The sequence below is a fragment of the Lissotriton vulgaris genome, chromosome 10 (genome assembly GCF_964263255.1).
Source record: "Lissotriton vulgaris chromosome 10, aLisVul1.2, whole genome shotgun sequence".
Taxonomy (NCBI): domain Eukaryota; kingdom Metazoa; phylum Chordata; class Amphibia; order Caudata; family Salamandridae; genus Lissotriton; species Lissotriton vulgaris.
The window spans coordinates 13,344,529-13,367,814 of record NC_141698.1 but is presented as its reverse complement, the minus strand read 5'-3'; the positions used below and the strand labels follow the sequence as shown (position 1 = coordinate 13,367,814).

Genomic DNA, 23,286 nt, shown 5'->3' with positions numbered 1-23,286 from the left:
CATTGAGAGGCCTCATGAGGGGCACTGCAGCCATCTGGAGGCCTCATCAGGGGCACTGCAGCCATCTAGAGGCCTCATCAGGGGCACTGCAGCCATCTGGAGGCCTCATCAGGGGCACTGCAGCCATCTAGAGGCCTCATCAGGGGCACTGCAGCCATCTGGAGGCCTCATCAGGGGCTCTGCAGGCATCTAGAGGCCTCATCAGGAGCACTGCAGCCATCTAGAGGCCTCATCCGCTGCGCTGCAGCCGTCTGGAGGCCTCATCAGGTGCACTGCAGCCGTCTGGAGGCCTCACCAGGAGCACTGCAGCCATTGAGAGGCCTCATCAGGTGCACTGCAGCTGTCTGCAGGCCTCATCAGGTGCATTGCAGCCGTCTGGAGGCCTCATCAGCTGCACTGCAGCCGTCTGGAGGCCTCATCAGGTGCACTGCAGCAGTCTGGAGGTCTCATCAGGTGCACTGCATCTGTCTACAGGCCTCATCAGGTGCACTGCAGCAGTCTGGAGGCCTCATCCGCCGCACTGCATCTGTCTACAGGCCTCATCAGGTGCACTGCAGCCGTCTGGAGACCTCATCAGGTGCATTGCAGCCGTCTGGAGGCCTCATCAGGTGCATTGCAGCCGTCTGGAGGCCTCATCAGGTGCACTGCAGCAGTCTGGAGGTCTCATCAGGTGCACTGCATCTGTCTGCAGGCCTCATCCACTGCACTGCATCTGTCTACAGGCCTCATCAGGTGCACTGCAGCAGTCTGGAGGCCTCATCCTCTGCACTGCATCTGTCTACAGGCCTCATCAGGTGCACTGCAGCAGTCTGGAGGCCTCATCCGCTGCACTGCATCTGTCTACAGGCCTCATCAGGTGCACTGCAGAAGTCTGGAGGTCACATCAGGCGCACTGCAGCTGTCTGGAGGCCTCATCAGGTGCACTGCAGCAGTTTGGAGGCCCATCCGCTGCACTGCATCTGTCTACAGGCCTCATCAGGTGCATTGCAGCCGTCTGGAGGTCTCATCAGGTGCACTGCATCTGTCTGCAGGCCTCATCAGGTGCACTGCAGCCGTCTGGAGGCCTCATCAGGTGAATTGCAGCCGTATGGAGGTCTCATCAGGCGCACTGCATCTGTCTGCAGGCCTCATCAGGTGCATTGCAGCCGTCTGGAGGCCTCATCAGGTGCACTGCATCTGTCTGCAGGCCTCATCAGGTGCACTGCATCTGTCTGCAGGCCTCATCAGGTGCATTGCAGCCATCTGGAGGCCTCATCCGCTGCACTGCAGCCATCTGTAGGCTTCATCCGCTGCATTGCATCTGTCTGCAGGCCTCATCAGGTGCATTGTAGCCATCTGGAGGCCTCATCAGGTGCACTGCATCTGTCTGCAGGCCTCATCAGGTGCATTGCAGCCGTCTGGAGGCCTCATCAGGTGCACTGCATCTGTCTGCGGGCCTCATCAGCTGCACTGCAGCCATCTAGAGGCCTCATCAGCTGCACTGCAGCTGTCTGCGAGCCTCATCCGCTGCACTGCAGCCATCTAGAGGCCTCATCAGTTGCACTGCACCTCATCAGGTGCATTGCAGCCGTCTGGAGGCCTCATCGGGTGCACTGCAGCTGTCTGCGGGCCTCATCCGCTGCACTGCAGCCATCTGAAGGCCTCATCAGGTGCACTGCATCTCTCTGCAGGCGTCATCAGCTGCACTGCAGCCGTCTGGAGGCCTCATCAGGTGTACTGCATCTGTCTGGAGGTCTCATCAGGTGCACTTGCAGCCATCTAGAGACCTCATCAGCTGCACTGCAGCTGTCTGCGAGCCTCATCCGCTGCACTGCAGCCATCTAGAGGCCTCATCAGGTGCACTGAGCCGTCTGGAGGCCTCATCAGGTGCACTGCAGCCATTGAGAGGCCTCATCAGGTGCACTGCAGCTGTCTGCGTGCCTCATCCGCTGCACTGCAGCCATCTGGAGGCCTCATCCGCTGCATTGCAGCAGTCTGGAGGCCTCATCCGCATCTGTCTACAGGCCTCATCAGGTGCATTGCAGTTGTCTGGAGGAATCATCAGGTGCACTGCATCTGTCTGCAGGCCTCATCAAGTGCACTGCATCTGTCTGGAGGCCTCATCAGGTGCACTGCATCTGTCTGCAGGCCTCATCAGGTGCACTGCATCTGTCTGCAGGCCTCACCAGGTGCATTGCAGCCGTCTGGAGGCCTCATCAGGTGCACTGCATCTGTCTGCAGGCCTCATCAGGTGCATTGCAGCCGTCTGGTGGTCTCATCAGGCGCACTGCAGCTGTCTACGGGCCTCATCAGCTGCACTGCAGCCATCTAGAGGCCTCATCAGCAGCACTGCAGCTGTCTGCGAGCCTCATCCGCTGCACTGCTGCCATCTAGAGGCCTCATCAGTTGCACTGCATCTGTCTGCAGGACTCATCAGGTGCATTGCAGCCGCCTGGAGGCCTCATTGGGTGCACTGCAGCTGTCTGCAGGCCTCATCCGCTGCACTGCAGCCATCTGAAGGCCTCATCAGGTGCACTGCATCTCTCTGCAGGCCTCATCAGCTGCACTGCAGCCGTCTGGAGGCCTCATCAGGTGCACTGCAGCTGTCTGCAGGCCTCATCAGGTGCATTGCAGCCGTCTGGAGGCCTCATCAGGTGCACTGCATCTGTCTGCAGGCCTCATCAGGTGCATTGAAGCAGTCCGGAGGCCTCATCAGCTGCACTGCAGCTTACTGGAGGCCTCATCAGGTGCACTACAATCACCAAGAGGCCTCATCAGGCACACTGCAGCCGTCTAGAGGCCTCACCAGCTGCACTGCAGCCATCTAGAGGCCTCATCAGTTGCACTGCAGCTAACTGGAGGGTTCATCAGGTGCACTGCATCCATCTGGAGGCCTCAACAGGTACACTGCAGCCACCTGGAGGCCTCAACAGGTACACTGCATCTGACTGCAGGCCTCATCAGCAGCACTGCAGCTGTCTGGACACATCACCAGAAGCAAAAAGAGCACTGTGGGTATCCCATGCAGAATCATGCTGCCTGTTGTAGGTTTTCTATATGTTTATGTCTCTAACTTGTTGTTTCTGATGTATATTGTCAAATCTAAAAATGCCACTTTCATTTTGCTGATGGAACAAGTGAAGTTAGGTTCAGACTATTATTACTGAGTTATGTAACAACCTTTTATGCACTCTTTTCTGAGCATTTCCATATAATAAATAGGTCATCTATAAACCTGACCCACAAAATCTCCTGTTCATTCTATGTCTGTTCAAATTCTGCTTGAAGCATCCATTCCTCCCACCAGCCCATATACTAATTTGCATAGCTGGGGCGAAGCAGGTGCCCATCGCCGTACCCAAAGTTGTTTGTATGCTTTATTATTAAACATGAAATACTTGTCATCAAGCCTCAGTTTAGTCATCTTAATCAACATTTGAGTATGTTTTAACAATGCTAGATGTCTTGCACTTAAAAACATGTTACAAAACTCTCAAACCATCACTATGACTTCTACTTGTATATAATGATGTCACATCCATTAAATTTAATACATATTTCACATCCCATGGGATGTAATACACACTTTAAAAAAATCACCAGTGTCCTGTATATAAAACTGTAAGTTCTTCGCATAATCCTTTAAATAAATAATTTCTATACTTTGGGGTGTTTTCAAAGAGTCTTTCCATTGCTGATATAGGATGACTAAGCGGTTTTGACAATTTTTTGTGAATCTTAGAAAATGAGAAAAAGATTGTCATCTTTCGATTATCGTTTCACAAAAACATGTATTCCTCCTGGTTTAGAAGACCTTCATTGCGCCATTCGGTTAATTCACTGTGGCACTCTATCTTAACTGCAGTTGCTGCTTGATCGGATCAGTTGTTTTCATGTAGCATTCATTGTTCTCAATTGTTTCAATGCTTCTTCCATATATGTTCTTAAAGGCCTGAACATAATGTTTCCTCCTTTCTCTGCATTTCTAACTGCAACATGCTTGTTAGCATTTAATTTTCTTATCAGATTGTGATATGCTCTTCGTTTACCACTTACATTTAAATTCCTGGGTAATTAACTCTGCATATATATCCAAACCATCTCTTGGTAATATGGGGACAAAAGTAGAATCTGGATTTATAAGGGTTGCTGCTTCACCAAATGTGTCTAAGTCCATCTCTGTGATTATTGCTTGTTCACTTCTTTCTTCCTGTATTTCACCCTTTAGTTATATCATTAATTTCATGTCAGATATTTTTTCAATTTTGTATTTATCGTACAGCGTTCCTTGATGTGTGTCTCGTCTTACTTTTGTTGCATAGTATTTTTTAAATTTTAGTTTTCTGATCAATTTATAGACGCCCACTCATGTTTGTGTCTCGCTAATAGATCTTTCTGGCCAAAAGGACAAGCCCAATGTTCGGATTTGTTCTTCAGCCTTGGTCAGATTAATATCAGATAAGTTGATAACAGCTTTGGTATCCCCACTTATTTCTTGTTTTTCCATGTAAGTTATATTTCCTGTGCATGATTTTTTTTCTGTTCCTCCTCCTTTTTGGTTTGGCACCTTTCTTTCTGGGTCTCAATTTCTGAGTTCTTTCAATCCATAAAAACTGTAACTTGTCAACTACTGCTGGTACAGGGCGGGTTATGGTTATTCCTCCTCCATATCCGTCACGACTTCAGAGCTCAATTCCGAACCTGTTTCACTTTGAAAAAATTCTTGTCTCTGTCTATTACTATCAGATAATCTTTGCCTCCTGATGTGTCAAACCTTCATGCAAAGGTAAATATTTGCCTCTTCGCATAATCCAATTTGGTACGTAGAAATTTCTGCTCTTTTCCGCTGATTAGTTTATTTATGTTTATTTAATCGCTCCTTCATTGCAGTCACAAACTTATTTACCTTTTCTTGATCTAATTCTTCAATATTTTAGCAACTATTTTTTCTACCTCTTCCATGATTGTTTGTTATCAATATCTGCATAGTTTATTAAGATGTGTACCAACCGCTAGGATGCTTCCATATTGCTTTGCACCCATTCCTTTAAAATCTCTGGATGTAGATTTTCAAAACTGGGCACTACTAGTATCCGCAACCCTCTTGGGATTCTCTCCACTTCCACATATCTGTGTAGGGATTTACTTTCCCACCATTTTGTTAGCTCATTTTGGGATAATTTGTCCAGCTTTCTCAATGTAACCATTAGATCACATCCTTGGCACACATTTTTTTATCAGTGCTCACATTTCCTTGCGAAGAATTACTGTATCATCATCAAATATTTTTTTTTGCTCTTTGTTCCCTCTGACTGTATCAGCAGACATTTGAAAACATTTTATTCAAGTTTGTGTTGCTGCAACACATATATATATGTAAATATATTTAAAAAAATATATATATACACATATAGATAGAAAGACAGACAGACAGACAGACAGACAGACAGACAGACAGACAGACAGACAGATAGATAGATAGATAGATAGATAGATAGATAGATAGATAGATAGATAGATAGATAGATAGATAGATAGATAGATAGATAGATAGATAGATAGATATCTCATCCCTTAGGTCAGTGTTTCTTAGGAAATGCCTTTTTGTTTTGCTAATAACTTTGGTGCCCTTTGGTGAATCTTCACACAACTTTAAAAAAAAAGTGCTACTTTTTCTGTTGTATGTACATGGAATGTTTTGGGATGATGCATCAAGCGGGGCCAAGTAAAAGAGCATTTTCCCTAGACTTTTTTGAATAGTGCTATCGCAAAAACGGCTGCACGATATCACATCAAATGGGGCAAGGAGCGCGATATTGGTCTTAAAAGCTTACTTTTTGTGATTTGGTGTAAATCTGTTTAGGAGTGCCACAATAACAGAGTGCCTCTTTCTACTTTCTTCTCAGGGGGGCATTCTCTGAGGTGGTGCTGGCACAGGAACGAAACTCCAAGAGGTTGGTGGCGCTGAAGTGCATCCCCAAGAAGGCGCTGCGAGGCAAGGAGGCGGTGGTGGAGAATGAGATCGCAGTGCTGAAGAAGTAAGTGGGGCGGTTGGGCCTGGGTGGCATGGCACAGCAGAGGGCACAGTGGCACAGCTTAGGGTGGCATGACAGGGTGTGTGACACTCAATAGAGTGGAGGATGGTGGAGCAGGACGTGGGACAGCACTGAAGTGTGTGAGATGGCATGGCAGAGGGTGGGAGGGCACAGCGGGATATGAGAAGCCACAGAGGGTGTGGGTGGCTGAGCAGGATGTGGGACAGCACAGCAGGGTGTGAGATGGCACTGCAGACGGTGGGTGGCACACCAGTGTTAGATGCCAGGATGTGGGATGGGGCAAAGGAGCGTGGGTGGAGCAACAGGGGTGGGGATGGGGATAGCACAAAAGGGTGTGGATGGAACAGCTGAGGTTGGGTGGCATAACAGAGTGCGGGGTGCCACGTCAGAGGAGATCTCTAAACACCCACCAGAAGGGGCTTTAACCACCCACCAGGGAACTCTAAACATACAGCAGACAGGGACTCAACAATGATAGGGCAGGGAGCTCTAACCACGCACAGAGGGAGGAACATCACCCAGCGGGAGCTCTTAACACCCACAGAGGGAGTAACATCACCCAGCGAGAGCTCTTACCACGCACAGAGGGAGTAACATCACCCAGCGGGAGCTCTTACCACCCACAGAGGGAGTAACATCACTCAGCGGGAGCTCTTGCCACCCACCAGAGGGAGTAACATCACCCAACGGGAGCTCTTACCACCCACCAGAGGGAGTAACATCACCCAGCGGGAGCTCATACCACCCACAGAGGGAGTAACATCACCCAGCGGGAGCTCTTACCACCCACCAGAGGGAGTAACATCACCCAGCGGGAGCTCTTACCACCCACAGAGGGAGTAACATCACCCAGCGGGAGCTCTAACCACCCACATAGGGAGTAACATCACCCAGCGGGAGCTCTTACCACCCACCAGAGGGAGTAACATCACCCAGCGGGAGCTCTAACTCCCACAGACGGAGTAACATCACCCAGCGGGAGCTCTAACCACCCACAGAGGGAGTAACATCACCCTAAGCGAGCTCTAACCACCCACCAGAGGGAGTAACATCACCCTAAGGGAGCTCTTACCACCCACAGAGTGAGTAACATCACCCAGCGGGAGCTCTTACCACCCACAGAGGGAGTAACATCACCCAGCGGGAGCTCTAACCACCCACAGAGGGAGTAACATCACCCAGCGAGAGCTCTTACCACCCACCAGAGGGAATAACATCACCCAGCGGGAGATCTTACCACCCACCAGAGGGAGTAACATCACCCTACGGGAGATCTAAACACCCACAGAGGGAGTAACATCACCCAGCGGGAGATCTAACCACCCACAGAGGGAGTAACATCACCCAGCGGGAGCTCTTACCACCCACCAGAGGACATTTACACCACCCACCGGGGTGATCTAACCAACCACCAGAGGGAGTTCACACCACCCATCGGGAGCTTTAACCACTCATCAGAGGGAGTGCAAACCACCCATCAGGAGCTGTAACCACCCACCAGAGGGAGTTCACACCACCCACCAGGTGCTCTAACCACTCACCAGAGGGAGTGCACACCCCCACCAGGTGCTCTAACCAGTGCAAACCGCCCATCGGGAGCTCTAACCACCCACCAGTGGGGGTGCACACTCACCAGTGGGGGCTCTAACCACTCACCAGAGGAGGGTCAAACCACACACCAGGTGCTCTGACCACCTACCAGAGGGTGATCATGCCACCCACCAGGGAGCTCTAGCCACCAGAGGGAGTGCAAACCGCCCATCGGGAGCTCTAGCCATACACCAGAGGGAGTCCACCCCGAACTGCCAGGTCAGGTCCTTCCTGGACTGGAAACGAGCATCCTAGGACCGCCGGCTTTTTAGAGCTGGTGGCGCGCCAGGGTGACAAATACAACAAGTACAGTTGATGGACAGACTGCAGAACAATGTCATACATTCACCCCAGTACAGAGATCTGGGCCTAAATCCATCATTGTTTTCACTCCACACTACCCCAGTTCAGACATGGCCATATGCAAATCAATCTTGACCCTGTGCCTCATGAGAGCAGTCCAGCCCGAACTGCTAAGCCATGCCTTCCCTGGACCTGAAACGAGCATCCTAGGACCAGTTTTGGGCTTTCAGCCCTCATCAGCAAGGATAGCTTGACTCCAACTCAGACCCGGCCCACTTAAAGCCCTGCCACGCACTCCAACTAAAGGTGACCCCACACACTCTATGCATCGCCCTCTGCCCCCTCCTGCCCCCCAGCGCCCTCTGCCCCCCCTGCCCCTCAGCGCACGTGTCCGCAGGGCGGGCGTGCCCATCTCTGCTTCCCTGCCACCTCCCAAGAAGGAAGCAGCAGCGCCCCCTACACCTCCAAACGACCCCCCCCCCACCACCACCACCACCCCAGCAATGGCCTCCTTTCCAAAGCTCACAGCCAGGTGTATTGTGAACGCGCCCCCCCCCCCCTCTCCACGGATGGCCCTCTTTCCACAGACATCTGTATTGTGAACGCCCCCCCCCCCCCCCCCTGTGGCCTTCTTTCCACAGCCATCTGCAGCGGGAAGGTGGTGATTTAAAGGGGGGCACTCTCCGTGCGTCATCAGCGCCAGGGACCGCACGTTGTGGCTCTGACGCGGAGCAGGCCCTGCGCTCCAGGAGGTGGGCTTGTGGCACCGCGTCTGCGGGGTGCGGGGCCCCCCTGGCACGGCTGCCAGGGGCTTCAAGGGGGTAGGTTTTGGCACTGCAGAGATGGTGAGCGGGGCGACCCCCCAGGCTGCCACGGGAGACTTTTCTCCTTCTGGTGGAGTGTGATTCCTTCGAAGCTGGCACAGATGCCCTTTGCCACACACTGGCGGGGGCTGGGGGCGCCCGCCCAGTGCATCTGTGGGGACACCCTCCCACTCGCATGCGTGGACCCTGAGTAGACGTGGGCAGCTCCCGAGGCCTGGTGACGGCGCTTTACGATCCCTGGAATGAAAGCCGGACCTGAGGTACCAAAGTGCAAAGCACAAAAGAGCAGGGGGGGGGGGGGGGGGGGGGGGGGGGCAGTCACCCCCACCTGAGGGGGGCAGCGCAGGAGCTCGGAAGTGGGGTTCAGAGGTCACTGTTGAGACATGTGCACTGTGCTCTCGCGCCGCTTCTCTTTCACCCTTGTGTTTCTCGTTTCCTCACTTTTTAGAATAAAACACAAAAACATCGTGGCCTTGGAGGACATCCACGAGAGCCCCACCCACCTCTACCTGTCCATGGAGCTGTAAGTATGACCTCGCTGAGCTTTCGGGTGACCCCGTGACCTGTGCGACGCCATCAGCCAATCCGGTCCTTCCATCTAAGGGCGTGTCTGATTCTGGGCCCCCTGGTTCCTTTCAATGTTCTAAGTCTGGGCTCAGAAGCTCCAGCGTGCAAAGCCATTGGCAACCACCAGTTTCGAGGGAGCAGTTGATCATACATCGTAGTTCAGGTGCTATGGAAGAGGCAGCTCTGTAGAGGATGTGTTGCTGGCAGGGGTCAGTGGGGGCTCCTGAGTTAATGCTCCTCATGGTCTTTGCGGTGTCTTCTGTGGTGACCGGGTTCCAGGTAGTGATGGCCGGCTGGGTGACGTTGCTGGTGGCTGGGGTGGTGTCTGTGTCTTAGTTCTGTTAGTTTAAGTTGTCGTAAAGACTCTTGATCTTGTGATGGAAGAAGGAGCCGAGTTTGTCGCAGAGATCCTGGGAGGAAGGGACGTCCGAGGTTTCACTGCGGGGTTTGGTGAATTCTTGTATGATGCTGAAGAGTTCCTTGGAGCTGTGGGAGTTGGATTGGATTTTGTCCGGGATGAAGTTCCTCTTCGTGGACCTGATGAGGTGGTGGTGTTCTGTCATGGCTGTCTTGTAGGTGGTGCGTGCTTTCGAAGTTTAGCTGTTCCTCTATGCTTTCTCCAGTCGTTGGCACATGTGCTTGGATTCTCGGAACCAGGAGGCCTTCGATGTGTGTTGTCTGTCGGAGTTCTGGAGGGGGGCGAGCGTGCTTGCGCAGTTGGTGCGCCATCTGTGGAGTTGGTTGGCTGCAGATTTGGCATTGGTTGTGGTGGGAGGAGGAGTGCTGCTGAGGGCGGAGTTGAGGTGCTCTTTGGTGGTCTTGCTCCAGTTTCTGCATGGGAGCATGCTGTAGGCTTGTGTGCGGTGGGTTTTGAGAGGGAGAAGTGGACTCAGAGGTGGTCCGTCCAGAGGGGTTGCGTGGTGTTGCTGAAGCAGATGTTGTTTCCTCCTGTGAAGATGGGGTCATGGTTGTGTCCTGCCTAGTGGGTGGGGGCGGTGACGAGCTGCTGCAGTCCAATGTTGGCGAGGTTGTCTAGGAGGGTGGTGGAGTTGGGGTCTCTAAGGTTGTTGAGGTGAAAATTCAGGTCTCCAAGCAGTGCGTAGTCTGTGGAGGCGAGGGCTTGGTGTGCGATGAGGTCTGTGATGGTACTGGCAAAAGTTGCGGGTCTGGGAGATCTGTAGGCGAGGGTTCCGTGTAGAGTCGGTCTGTGGTTGGTCTGGATCTGGAAGTGGAGGTGTTCCATGGGGGCAGGCTTCGTTGAAGCTGGTCGTTGTGAGTCTGAGGGAGTTTTTGTGTGCGATGGCGAGTCCGCCTCCAGGTTGATTGGGGCTTTCTTTCCTCTGGATCTTGTAACCGTTGGGGATAGTGATTGTGATGTCGGGAGCAGAGCTGGCGTTGTTCCAGGTCTCTGTAAGGAAGGCGATGCCAGGTGAGAGGGTGTTGAGGAGGTCCCAGATTTCCACTGCATGTCTGTGTCAGGAGCGAACGTTGAGGAGGATGCAGCATCTTGCATGAATACGAGGGCGTGACAGAGCCAACTGTGTATGTTGTAATAGTGTCTATGGTGGTGGGTGTGTAACACACTCTCCTGGGTGTGCTGCATGCACTGTAATGCTCTCACATGTGCAAAACTACACATAAAACGGTCACAGTCACCGACACATGTCTGTAGAAGTGCAGCAGTCTCACATCTGTCAGGTGTGTATCGCTATAGAAGTGTCACACACACCTGTACATGGATATATAAGTGTAACATTTGCTCTTAATATGGAAGTGTAATACACCCATCTGTGTATGATTGTAGATGTGAAACACACCTTTATGTGTAGTCATATAGCAGTGTAATACCCACATTTGTGCATTGCTATAGAAGAATAACACACCGACTTGTGAACAGCAGTAGAAGTGTAACACACAACTTGTAGAAACCCGTAGAGGTGTAACACGCCCACCGCTGCATGACCATAGAAGTTTCACAGACTTACATGTGGAATCCTGTAGAGGTGTAATGCGACCAGCGCTGCATGGCTCTAGAAGTGCAACACCCTTACATGTGGGAACCTGTAGAGGTGTAATGCGCCCTCCGCTGCATGGCTCTAGAAGTGTAACAAACGTACACGTTGAAACCTGTAGAGGTGTGACATGCCCACCGCTGCACGGCTGTAGAAGTGCAGCACACTTACATGTGGAAACCTTTAGAGGTGTAACACGCACACCGCTGCATGGCTCTAGAAGTGTAACAATCTTACAGGTTGAAACCTGTAGAGGTGTGACACGACCACTGCTGCATTGCTTTAGAAATGTGACAAACGTACACTTTGAAACCTGTAGAGGTGTAACACGACCACTGCTGCATTGCTCTAGAAATGTGACAAACGTACACTTCGAAACCTGTAGAGGTGTAACACGACCACTACTGCATTGCTCTAGAAATGTGACAAACGTACACTTCGAAACCCACTTACATGTGGAAACCTTTAGAGGTGTAACACGCACACCGCTGCATGGCTCTAGAAGTGTAACAATGTTACACATTGAAACCTGTAGAGGTGTGACACGACCACTGCTGCATTGCTTTAGAAATGTGACAAATGTACACTTCGAAACCTGTAGAGGTGTAACACGACCACTGCTGCATTGCTCTAGAAATGTGACAAACGTACACTTCGAAACCTGTAGAGGTGTGACACGACCACTGCTGCATTGCTCTAGAAATGTGACAAACGTACACTTCGAAACCTGTAGAGGTGTAACACGACCACTGCTGCATTGCTTTAGAAATGTGACAAACGTACACTTCGAAACCTGTAGAGGTGTAACACGACCACTGCTGCATTGCTTTAGAAATGTGACAAACGTACACTTCGAAACCTGTAGAGGTGTGACATGCCCACCGCTGCACGGCTGTAGAAGTGCAGCACACTTACATGTGGAAACCTTTAGAGGTGTAACACGCACACCGCTGCATGGCTCTAGAAGTGTAACAATCTTACACGTTGAAACCTGTAGAGGTGTGACACGACCACTGCTGCATTGCTTTAGAAATGTGACAAACGTACACTTCGAAACCTGTAGAGGTGTAACACGACCACTGCTGCATTGCTCTAGAAATGTGACAAACGTACACTTCGAAACCTGTAGAGGTGTAGCACACCCTCCTGTGCATGGCTCTAAAAGTGTAGCACATTCATGTGTGTATCATGACAGTGTATCGTACTGACCTACATATTGCTATATTAGTGCAGCATGTGTATGTTTAGGATTGTGTAATGCACCTTTCAGTGCTTGTTTACAAAAGTGCAAAATACTCATTTGGGTGTAATGATAGAAGTGTAAACAAAACCTCATTTGAGAGCTCAGGGAGGGTGACAAATATATCATGGTTGGTGTAATGATGGGTGTGTGAGTGAGTGTGCTGGTGTGGATGTCATTGCTTGTGGAAGTTTGAACAGGGCTTGAGTGAGATAGTGTCCCAGGCACTCTGGAGGGAGTGTGAGTGAGATCGTATCTGAGGCACTTTGAAGAGAGAGTGAGTGAGATAGTATCTGATGCACTCTGGAGGGAGTGCGAGTGAAATCATGCATGAGGCATTCTGGAGAGAGCATGAGTGAAATACTCTATGAGGCACTCTGGAGGGAGTGTGAGACAGTATCTGATGCACTCTGGAGAGAGAGTGAGTGCAATAATGTATAAGACAATGGTGTGAGTGAGATAATATCTGATGCACCCTGGAGAGAGAGCGAGTGAAATCATGCATGAGGCACTCTGGAGAGAGCATGAGTGAAATACTCTATGAGGCACTCTGGAGGGAGTGTGAGACAGTATCTGATGCACTCTGGAGAGAGAGTGAGTGCAATAATGTATAAGACAATGGTGTGAGTGAGATAATATCTGATGCACCCTGGAGAGAGAGCGAGTGAAATCATGCATGAGGCACTCTGGAGAGAGCATGAGTGAAATACTCTATGAGGCACTCTGGAGGGAGTGTGAGACAGTATCTGATGCACTCTGGAGAGAGAGTGAGTGCAATAATGTATAAGACAATGGTGTGAGTGAGATAATATCTGATGCACCCTGGAGAGAGAGCGAGTGAAATCATGCATGAGGCACTCTGGAGAGAGCATGAGTGAAATACTGTATGAGGCACTCTGGAGGGAATGTGAGTGAGATAGTATTTGATGCACTTTGAAGAGAGAGTGAGTGAGATAGTATCTGATGCACTTTGAAGAGAGAGTGAGTGAGATAGTATCTGATGCACTCTGGAGGGAGTGCGAGTGAGATAGTGTATTACAGTCTCTGCGGAGTGTGAGTGAGATAGTATTTGATGCACTTTGAAGAGAGAGTGAGTGAGATAGTATCTGATGCACTTTGAAGAGAGAGTGAGTGAGATAGTATCTGATGCACTCTGGAGGGAGTGCGAGTGAGATAGTGTATTACAGTCTCTGCGGAGTGTGAGTGAGATAGTATTTGATGCACTTTGAAGAGAGAGTGAGTGAGATAGTATCTGATGCACTTTGAAGAGAGAGTGAGTGAGATAGTATCTGATGCACTCTGGAGGGAGTGCGAGTGAGATAGTGTATTACAGTCTCTGCGGAGTGTGAGTGAGATAGTATTTGATGCACTTTGAAGAGAGAGTGAGTGAGATAGTGTCTGATGCACTCTGGAGGGAGTGCGAGTGAGATAGTGTCTAAAGCACTCTGCCGCGAGAGTGAGTGAGACACGTTGGAGATAAAGGTGTAAGTGAGAGTTCTGAGTCACTTTTGACAGTGCTGGTGGAGGTACCCCTATTTCCTGAAGATGAGAGGTGGAGAGGTCTCGTGAAAGCGTGAGTGAGATAGTGCGGGGATCTCGGTCTGACCGTGCTTGGGAGGTTCTGGGGTACTTGATAGATGATGTCATTGATACCCTGATGTACCCCTCTCTCTACAGGGTGACGGGAGGGGAGCTCTTCGACCGGATCATTGAGCGCGGCTACTATACGGAGAAGGACGCGAGCCAGCTCATCCAGCAGGTGCTGGACGCAGTGCTCTACCTGCACAACATGGGTATCGTACACAGAGATCTGAAGGTTGGTGCTTTGAAAGTCAGTCACCTCAAAATCATTGTGAATTCACTAGACACAGAATCATAAACAGAAACATATTGTTGACCTTATATTCACTGCCCCTTGTGTAACCCTGGGCGTAGTTCACAGAGTTTGGCTATGCGGAACTCCGCACAGTTACAAAAAAGCTCTGCAAAGTTCTGCGCGTGGCGGAGTGCAGTGCGAAGTGCAGTTTTGCTGGTATTTCTGCCTCTCGGGTAGAAATTCGACCCAAGCGGCAGCTCGCAATCGCAAACTTACCATTCGCGATCACGAGCGGGGAAAAAACTCTGCTGCACATCGCGAAGCGGCGTTTTCTGCACTCCGCGAGCTTCACTGAATGCAAAGTGCAGAAAACTCCGCGAACGGAGCAAAGTTCACTGCCCAGGCCTACCCTTGTGGACCTTCTGTAACTGGACCTTGCTAAAGGCCAGTCCAACCGTTGCACCCTGCACCAGTCAGGACAGTCTATACCGGTCCCCTATAGGCCACTTTGTCCTTACCCTCAGAATGCAGTTTCTTTGTGCTCCTGGGGGACAACCCGCCTCGGCCCTCTAAAGGTTAGTCTGCCTTTCCTCAGTGTAGGACAGTCCACCTCTGACCCAAAGTGACAGACCAGATTGGTGCCAGCAATGGTACCTCCTCTGCCAGTTACTTCCAGAGACCAGCTGCAGCTGGAGGTTGACTAGCAGTGGTAAGAGGCAACTTTTCTACCAGAGCAGCTGAGTCTCCAGAATTATTATCTGATTTTGAGTAGAACTGGTTCCAGAACTTCTACCAATCTGGGGTCCAAGGTTGGTTATGGAGTGAACTCTACACTCCTGGCACTCTCTTCAGTCCTTAAAAATGACACATCATAAAGAATGAGCGACCTGCGAAGCAGAGGGGCGGGTCCCACTAGAGTGGGTGTCACATGCGCTGTTTACGTTTATCAGTAAATCTGTATTTCTGTGAAAACGTAGGGGCGCATTTATGAACGCCTTGCTCCTCCATAGTCTTACGCCTCCTGAGGTGACAAATGCAAAAATAACAATTGATGGACAGATCTGTGACTGGGGGTGAATGTTTTGCCAATGTGCAACATTCCGTCCATTATCTTGTGTGTTTTGCTGTTCACCCCGAGTGGGATGGGAATGCTTAGACGTGAGTCCCAGGCTCTCCACGCCACTGGAGTCAAGCTATCCTGGCTGATGAAGGGTGGAATGCCAGAAACCGGTCCTCGGAAGCTTGTTTCCGGTCCAGGGAAGACATGGCTTGGCAGTTCGGGCTGGACTGTTCCCATGAGGCACAGGGTCAGACTGATTTGCATATAGCCATGTCTGAACTGGGGTGGCAGAGTGGGCTAAAGAACGGTGATGGATTAAACCCAAATCTTTTGACTGGGTGTGAGTGTTTGATTGATTCAGATGCTCCGTCCATCACCACCCCCTTTTGTACCGCTTTTGGCCGCCATAAGTGTGGCAGGGTATGCTCAGACGTGAGTCCCTTGCTCACTTTGCCGAGGGATTCAAGCAAGCCGGGCTGAAGACGGCTGAAATGCCAGAAACCGGTCCTCGGAAGCTTGTTCCGGTCCAGGGAAGACATGGCTTGGCAGTTCGGGCTGGACTGTTCCCATGAGGCACAGGGTCAAGGCTGATTTGCATATGGCCATGTCTGAACTGGGGTGGCAGAGTGAGCTAAAGAACGGTGATGGATTCAACCCAGATCAGTTGACTGGGGGTGAATGTTTTGCCAATGTGCAACATTCCGTCCATCACCTTGTGTGTTTTGCTGTTCTCCCAAAGTGAGGCAAAACAAGGAGAAAGAATTTTATTTCTCCTTGTTTATTCCTCCATTGGTGTAGAAAAACACCTTTCTGGATTGTTTTGTGCAGTTGAGTGCCCCATCCTGCACAAAAACACTCCTGCCGACTAGGGTGCTAGGGCGCCAGCGTTGGCGCTAGGCTGCCGAAAGTGCGCCAGCGCAGGGGAAAGGACAGGAACGCACCATATTGGATATATTGATGCATCCCTGCCCTCTCACTTTGGCATCGGGCAGCGCTGCAAATTGCTGCCCCACGCCAAATTCCCATAAATGAGGAGGGGCTAGAGTGGGAATTTCAACAGAGCATGTTCTGTCTGTAAATGTAATACTTTGACAGTCAAAATTACACCATATGTCGGTGAAAAAGTCTATATTTGAAAGAAGATAATCCAAATAAAGGAGCGCTGAGTCCAAAATTTACAAGCAAGTGTTCAGGATTCTTTTAATTTTCAGATCGAAATGCCAGCCAACGCGTTTCGTTCCTTCAAAGGGAACTTCTTCAGGGCAGTAATGATAGATGACAAGTATGGGGATTTCCTGAGCCGAGATCAAAGATTAACCATAGTTATATATATCCTATGTCTGAATGTCGACGAGTAGGTAGGGTCACCAGATATCAATTTCAGAAAGATAGTTGCCTTATATCTTCCAAAAGGAATACACCTTGTGAAAGCCTTCCTGCAGATATTTCAATTATCTCTATTGTTTCTTATTTTTCATTTCTTCATCATTAGTATCAATGAGCTGTAAAGTTTCTTGCTGAATTATACCTTTAAATATTTTGAAAGTTCGTATTATTCACTGTCACTTGTTCCAATTTGGAAATCCCTAATCGACTCTGGCGATGTAGTCACATTCAGGTAGTTACCTGTGGGGGTCCCAATCGATACTGCCCTGAAGAAGTTCCCTTTGAAGGAACGAAACGCGTTGGCTGGCATTTCGATCTGATAATTAAAAGAATCCTGAACACTTGCTTGTAAATTTTGGACTCAGCGCTCCTTTATTTGGATTATCTTCTTTCAAATATAGACTTTTTCACCGACATATGGTGTAATTTTGACTGTCAAAGTGGTGCATTTCGGAACTTGTTGCAAATCTCGTGTTTACCCAAAGCTGCTGGGTTATACTCTCTGGACAGGGAGTATTCTGAATATTGCACACGATTTTGAAAAACAATTTAAATGCAAATATTGGAAATAGTTGGATTGGTGCTTGTAGGGTGGTAAAAGTGGTCCACTGTCCACATTGTGTTTTTGAAAAATGTAAATGTAATACTGCCTGAAGCCCCCGCCCCCTCACACACACACACACACACATTGTTCCTGCCCCCCTCCTATGGCTGTGAACACAATATCTGCCCGAGCAGGTGGCGCCAACAAGATGACGGCAGCGTTGTCACAAACATCCCGCATACCATGGGCCGACAGCGCCCTCTAGCGGTGCTCTTTGAATACTGCTGTTGTGTGGGAAAGCTGCTGCAGCTCATTCACAGGCTCCTTGTGATACCAAAGGAAGTGTCAGTTCAGTGCAGGCCGTGTCACGCGCCCTTTAATTCCCGCGAGGAAGTGAGAGTTCATGAGTGGGGAGAGGTTGTGAGAGGAGTGGACGGCATACACGAAAGAGGGAGGTTTGGAAAAAAAAGTTGGGGACTACATTTTCCCCAATGACATAGATTGATGGAAAGGCCGCTAAATAAAGCCTATTTTATCTTAAAAAACGCGAGTATTTGGTCTGTTAGAATGTTTGGGGAGCCAAGTGAAATTCAAGGATCAGAGGGGGAACTGAAACTCATCTTCGAACATCACACGGGGCGTTTATTTTATATCCAAAGTGGCTTCGCCGACATGGCGGAAACTACTCAATGCCCCCCCCCCGGCCCCTCCCACATCCCATATTTCGGGGGGCGGGGGGGGGGGGGTCTCTCTGCACACTAAATATCACTGTCCCTGGCAGGCTAGTTTCAGATACAAAACTGACCATTTGATCACAGACACACACCAGTGACCCAGTGACACACCAGGCACACCATAAATGAAACTCCACACAAGGTTGTATCAAAATAACCTTTATATTACACATAACACACATTACACCATAATCACATACATCTCTGTGCCACCAGGCACTTTGTCATAACATCACTTTTGCCAAGTGCACAATTGCCATAAATCACCCAGTTAGTGCACTCGAGTGAATACTCATAAGTGAACACCACACTGAAAACTTGAGGCCTAACATTACTGGTAGGATTGCACATGTTATCAACATGGGATGAGGACATCACCTTGTCATTTGTAAACACATTAAGCCACCATCTCCTAAGTGCCCGGGGCCACTGGGCCCTTATCACCACACTGCAGAGGTCACGATGCCCCTCGTCACGTATTGTGAACACCTCTTGGTGCTCCCAAAGCATGCAACGTTGTGCATGACTCACGCCACCGAGTAGGCACACATGGCTTCACTCTAGGTGAAGCAGTCGCAGTATTCTTCCTGAGTGCGGACCCCAGGCGCTGTGGTGAGACACAGTTTCCCGCTCAGGGAAGCACTCATGCCACTTTCCCTGCTCTTGCCTGCGGGGCCCATCTAATCCGGCTGGCAGGCAACAGACCGGCCTGCTCTTTTCTGCCCTTGGGATAGGGACACCCAAGCGGCAATGGGCAGCAGGGAGACCTTCCTGGGTCCCCCCTGCAGGTCTAGCCAACCAAGGAAAACAGCCAAGAGGACCTCAGCCGCCCGGTCCACCAAGGAGGAATGTCCGGAGTATACCCTCGCTGGCATGGTTCATTGGAGTAACTCCAGGCGACTCCCCACACTGGTTTGCAGGGTCTCTCTGTTGCCGTCTCTTCGCAGTGATGCGCAGTCCAGTGGTTGGCGCATGAACTTTGGCTGACTCAAAGGTCGCCCTGGCAACCCCGGGGGCGGGACCAGACTCCTTCGTGGCTCCCTCGTCGCTGCAGTGACCTGCTGGTGCTATGCTGCGGCTTATCCTCACACTCTTGCCGACAAATCAGCAGCGGGCCTAGAATTCCAAAGAGGTAGCTGCTCCTCACACACACTTCGCGGAGGTAATGCTCACCAGGTGCTTTACAGTAGCATGAGCCCACACCTGGGGCTCAAATACACAGGGCGCAGCGCGCCCCACGTAGGTTTCTGAGCCAAGAGCCCAAAGAAATTAAAGCGGTCGGGGTTTCAAAGACCAGGGGCATAGCAGCACCCTTGGGAGAGCACTGGGGCCCCCAGAACGGTGCAGGCAGACAGACTAGCACAAGGGTCCTGTGTGCAAAGTGGCAGTCCTTATTACAGCCAACAGGCATCAGGTCAGCACCCCGGAATAATCAAGTCCCCAGGCAGTTCCTCCTGGCAGTCCAGCAGCCTTCCGGGTACTAGTCCACCCCATGTCTTCTTCTTCTTTACACGGTGTCACAGTCCCTTTACTTATAGTCCTAGTGTCTTTGTTCTGGGGGGCACTGTAAAACACATTTACAAGTGCACAACAACCCCCCCATTCACACGGTCAGCCTTGGCCCCAGACACCACAGGCGGGTGGAGCCATCATTGTGCAAGGCAGGCACAGCCCTATCCAGGCGCAGGCGCTACTCCTCCCACCACTCCAAATGCAGACCGGGCCTATTCAGGTGCAAGGGAAACTCCTCCCACTACTCTGAATTCAGCCAAGGTCTATTCAGCCTTGCACTGAGTCACCCAGGAAGGGCAGGACACACCTCAACCCCCTCAGGTACTGGCTGGAGTGAATGCACATCCCCTCTCTCCTGTCATTCAGAACCAGGCGGTCAATAAACATCAGGCAGGCACACAGACACATCAGCACAAAGAAATACCCACTTCTAAAAGTGGCATTTCTAAAATAGTAATAATAAATCCGCGTTCACCAATAAGCAGGATTTATCACAACTATTCCAAACATACCAGACATGGTTGCGCTACCCCTCTTATGTCCGGAATTGCCACTAAAGCACATATCAGGTTATCCCCAATGAAAACCTATTAGAGAGCAGCCTGAAAGCAGTGAGAAACCAAATAGGCTGTTGGTCACTACCACAACATTCCACACAGTTAAGGCACATGTCCTACCTTTTACCTACACGGCACCCTGCCCATAGAGCTAGTTAGGGCCTACCTTAGGGGTGACTGATATGTAGTAAAAGGGGATGTTGGCAGACGTGGCAACCATTTAATATGGCACGTCGCAGCAGCAGTAAACTGTGTGTGCAGGCCCTGTAGCGGCAGAGGCCTGAGACAGGTTTGAAAGGCTACTTAGGTGGGTGGCGCAAGCAGCATCGCAAGCCCACCAGTAGCATTTCATTTACAGACCCTGGGTATATGAGATACCACTGTACAAGTGACTTACAGGTAAATTAAATATGCCAAACAGGTGTAAATCAATCTTACCAAGTTTATAACAGAGAGCACATGCACTTTAGCACCGATCAGCAGTGATAAAGTGATCAGAGTCATAAAACCACCAACAACAGGTCAGAAAAAAAACAGGAGGAAGGCAAAAAGTTCTGGGATGACCCTGCAAAAAGGGTCAAGTCCAACACTTACCCTATTGAGGTTACCCTGCACGAAATAGGGCGAGGCTGATGCTCCTGTGAACCAGCATTCCTGTGGTGTATGGGCCACCGGTCAAAGGTTTCTGAGGGTGGTTTTGAGGCACTATCATCATAAACCCAGCAGTGATGCCACAAACTGAATGGGCAAGGGGAACTGCAAGCTCGGTCAGTGGAATTTCCTTTGAACGCTAAATGCCTTCATGCCTCCCACTGACATAGCTGCGACCCTCCCAAACATTCTGAATCAAAACAATCTTTCCTTCCTTCCCTTATCTGCCTCGTTGTATTGTTCCTGTAACATTTTCATTCTTTATTGGCTGTTTTCAGTATCCAATCAAAATCGAATTTAGTGCAGCATCAGTCAGTTAGACTGCTTAGGTGGCTGGCTGTTGCAGAAATGTGTGCACAACGCGAAGGTCCCAAGTTCCTATAATGACAGAGCTGACTTCAGTTAATTTTGGTTAATTTCAGTTATTTCTTAAAAAATGTAATTCCCCTTCATCCTTTCGACACCAATAAGGACAAGGAGTCGAGCAACGGACACAGTCTTTTATAGTGTTACGAAGCCTCAAGGTTGTAAGTGCTGTTTAAAAAGTGAGGTGTGCGGGATAAGTAATGCTCATTTTAAGCCTCCCCCTTCTTGTCATCCCACAGCCAGAGAACCTCCTCTACGCCACCCCTTTCGAGGACTCCAAAATCATGATCAGTGACTTTGGCCTCTCCAAGTTTGAAGATGGCGGGGTGATGGCCACGGCCTGTGGGACCCCAGGCTATGTGGGTAAGTTGTTGTGGCGCTGTGTGCCCTGGTGCACGCCAGGGTGGGACCAGGGGCATCTTGGGGAAGCAAGAGAAGAAAGGTCTCTGAATGTGGGACCTCTGGTGGCAAGAGTACTACAGACAGGCATTACCATAGCGCTGAGAAGGTTACATGACATGACACTGCAGCGCTAAAACATTGACTTAACAACTTGTATATTTTTTTTCAGATCCAAAGACTACCTCTCAAAGTGACCATAAATCCGTAACATAATATTGATAACAAGCTCCATCCCTTGTCCTGTGGAAGCCCCAGTTTGAAGGGAAGCAGTATTTTATGTTTTTAGCACTTTCAGGGTACAGGACACTGCTGTGGGACTCCTAAGGGGCCTGAGTGTAACCCTCCGCAGGAGCCCACCAGAGATCTCCCCATCTCTAAATGGGGTGACAGAGCCAGGTGTGTGCTGGGGCAGGATCCTAATCCATCGCAGTCAACTAGGAGTTGGGAAGGTCTAGTGGTCGTCACAGAGAAGGCCCTGAGAGCGATACGGTGAAGGCGCTCAAAAAAGATTGGGCAGGCCTTTCAAGCATCCGCGTCCCTCAGTGGCCATCACTACAGACGCATACCACAACGGGTGGAGGACTCACATGAGGAAACTTAATAATAATCATGGGCCTGTGAAACCTGGAAGAGGCAGTAAAAATCCATAAACATAGTGGCGTTCAAGGCAGTTTTGTTGGCACTGCGGGCCTTCCCGAAACATCTTAAGGGAAAAACAATGCAGATTCAAATGAACAAAACAACCACAATGTTTCACCTCAGCAAACAGGGGTAACAGGGTCAATATCCCACTTACCACAGAACATAAATCTGCAAGCACAAGTTTAAAATGTGGTTCATTCACACACCCAGATGGATCATGAAGAGTTGTAGCCATGGATTGGGTGTCCAGTGAGGGGTCACAAAGGATGGAGACCACTCATCCATAAACTATGCAGACAATGAGGACATGGAGTGGGCTACCAAAATCACATGACATGCAGCTGTTCTACCATTTGTTTTCCTTCAGACCGTAGTAAGTGGTCATACGTGAAGTTCACCAAAAACAATAGGTATTGTAGGTGTGTTCACAGAGTTGACATTATCAGTAGGAAGACTGCAATGGTTTATAAAGGGTAATCTGAAAATTATCATTTCAGTGACTGTGATCTTTTTAATCACCCACACTGGCTGTTTCATTAGGCTCTAAAATGTGTTTGGATTGAAGTATAATATCAAGAAAAGAGCAGCATGGAAAAACGGAAATGGTAGAATAGGGGGCCCACCACTCTTACATAGTATTTGAATTTGACCTTGTAGAATTGACATAGAGGACGTCCTGCTGTGCAGACAAAGGCAAACACCCAACCTGTGGGTGTCGCAACTAAAGAGAAAGTTAGCAAATATGTTTACCCAGACTGCAGAAAGAAGAAATTGTGAAACTCAGTTAGAATTAGCTATATGACAGAGTTGTGGCCAAATTACAGCGATTTAAAGATCATCTTAAAGGCGGGCCTAACTGATATGACCTCACCTATAGTAGTTGCAAAAACAAAATTGGGGTACAATAGAGTGTGGGCCAATTTTGGAATGAATGTAGACATCCAGCAAAGACCAATCAGTACTCCTTGGTGAGGGTGGAAAGATTGCTTTTATCTTTATCAATGGAAAGACATTCTCTAAGACTGACCTGAATTAACTATGCAGC

At 49.7% G+C, this 23,286-nt stretch overlaps 1 protein-coding gene across 1 annotated transcript in view; it reads left to right on the top strand.

The window, feature by feature from the left end:
* Positions 1 to 23,286, top strand: part of PNCK (pregnancy up-regulated nonubiquitous CaM kinase) — a 156,760-nt gene that overhangs the window by 97,078 nt on the left and 36,396 nt on the right. The window contains exons 4-7 of the mRNA XM_086940215.1: positions 5,886 to 6,017; positions 9,201 to 9,275; positions 14,249 to 14,387; positions 21,437 to 21,560. Of these exons, the coding sequence (XP_086796341.1) occupies positions 5,886 to 6,017; positions 9,201 to 9,275; positions 14,249 to 14,387; positions 21,437 to 21,560 (470 nt within the window). The remainder of the gene's footprint in view (positions 1 to 5,885; positions 6,018 to 9,200; positions 9,276 to 14,248; positions 14,388 to 21,436; positions 21,561 to 23,286) is intronic.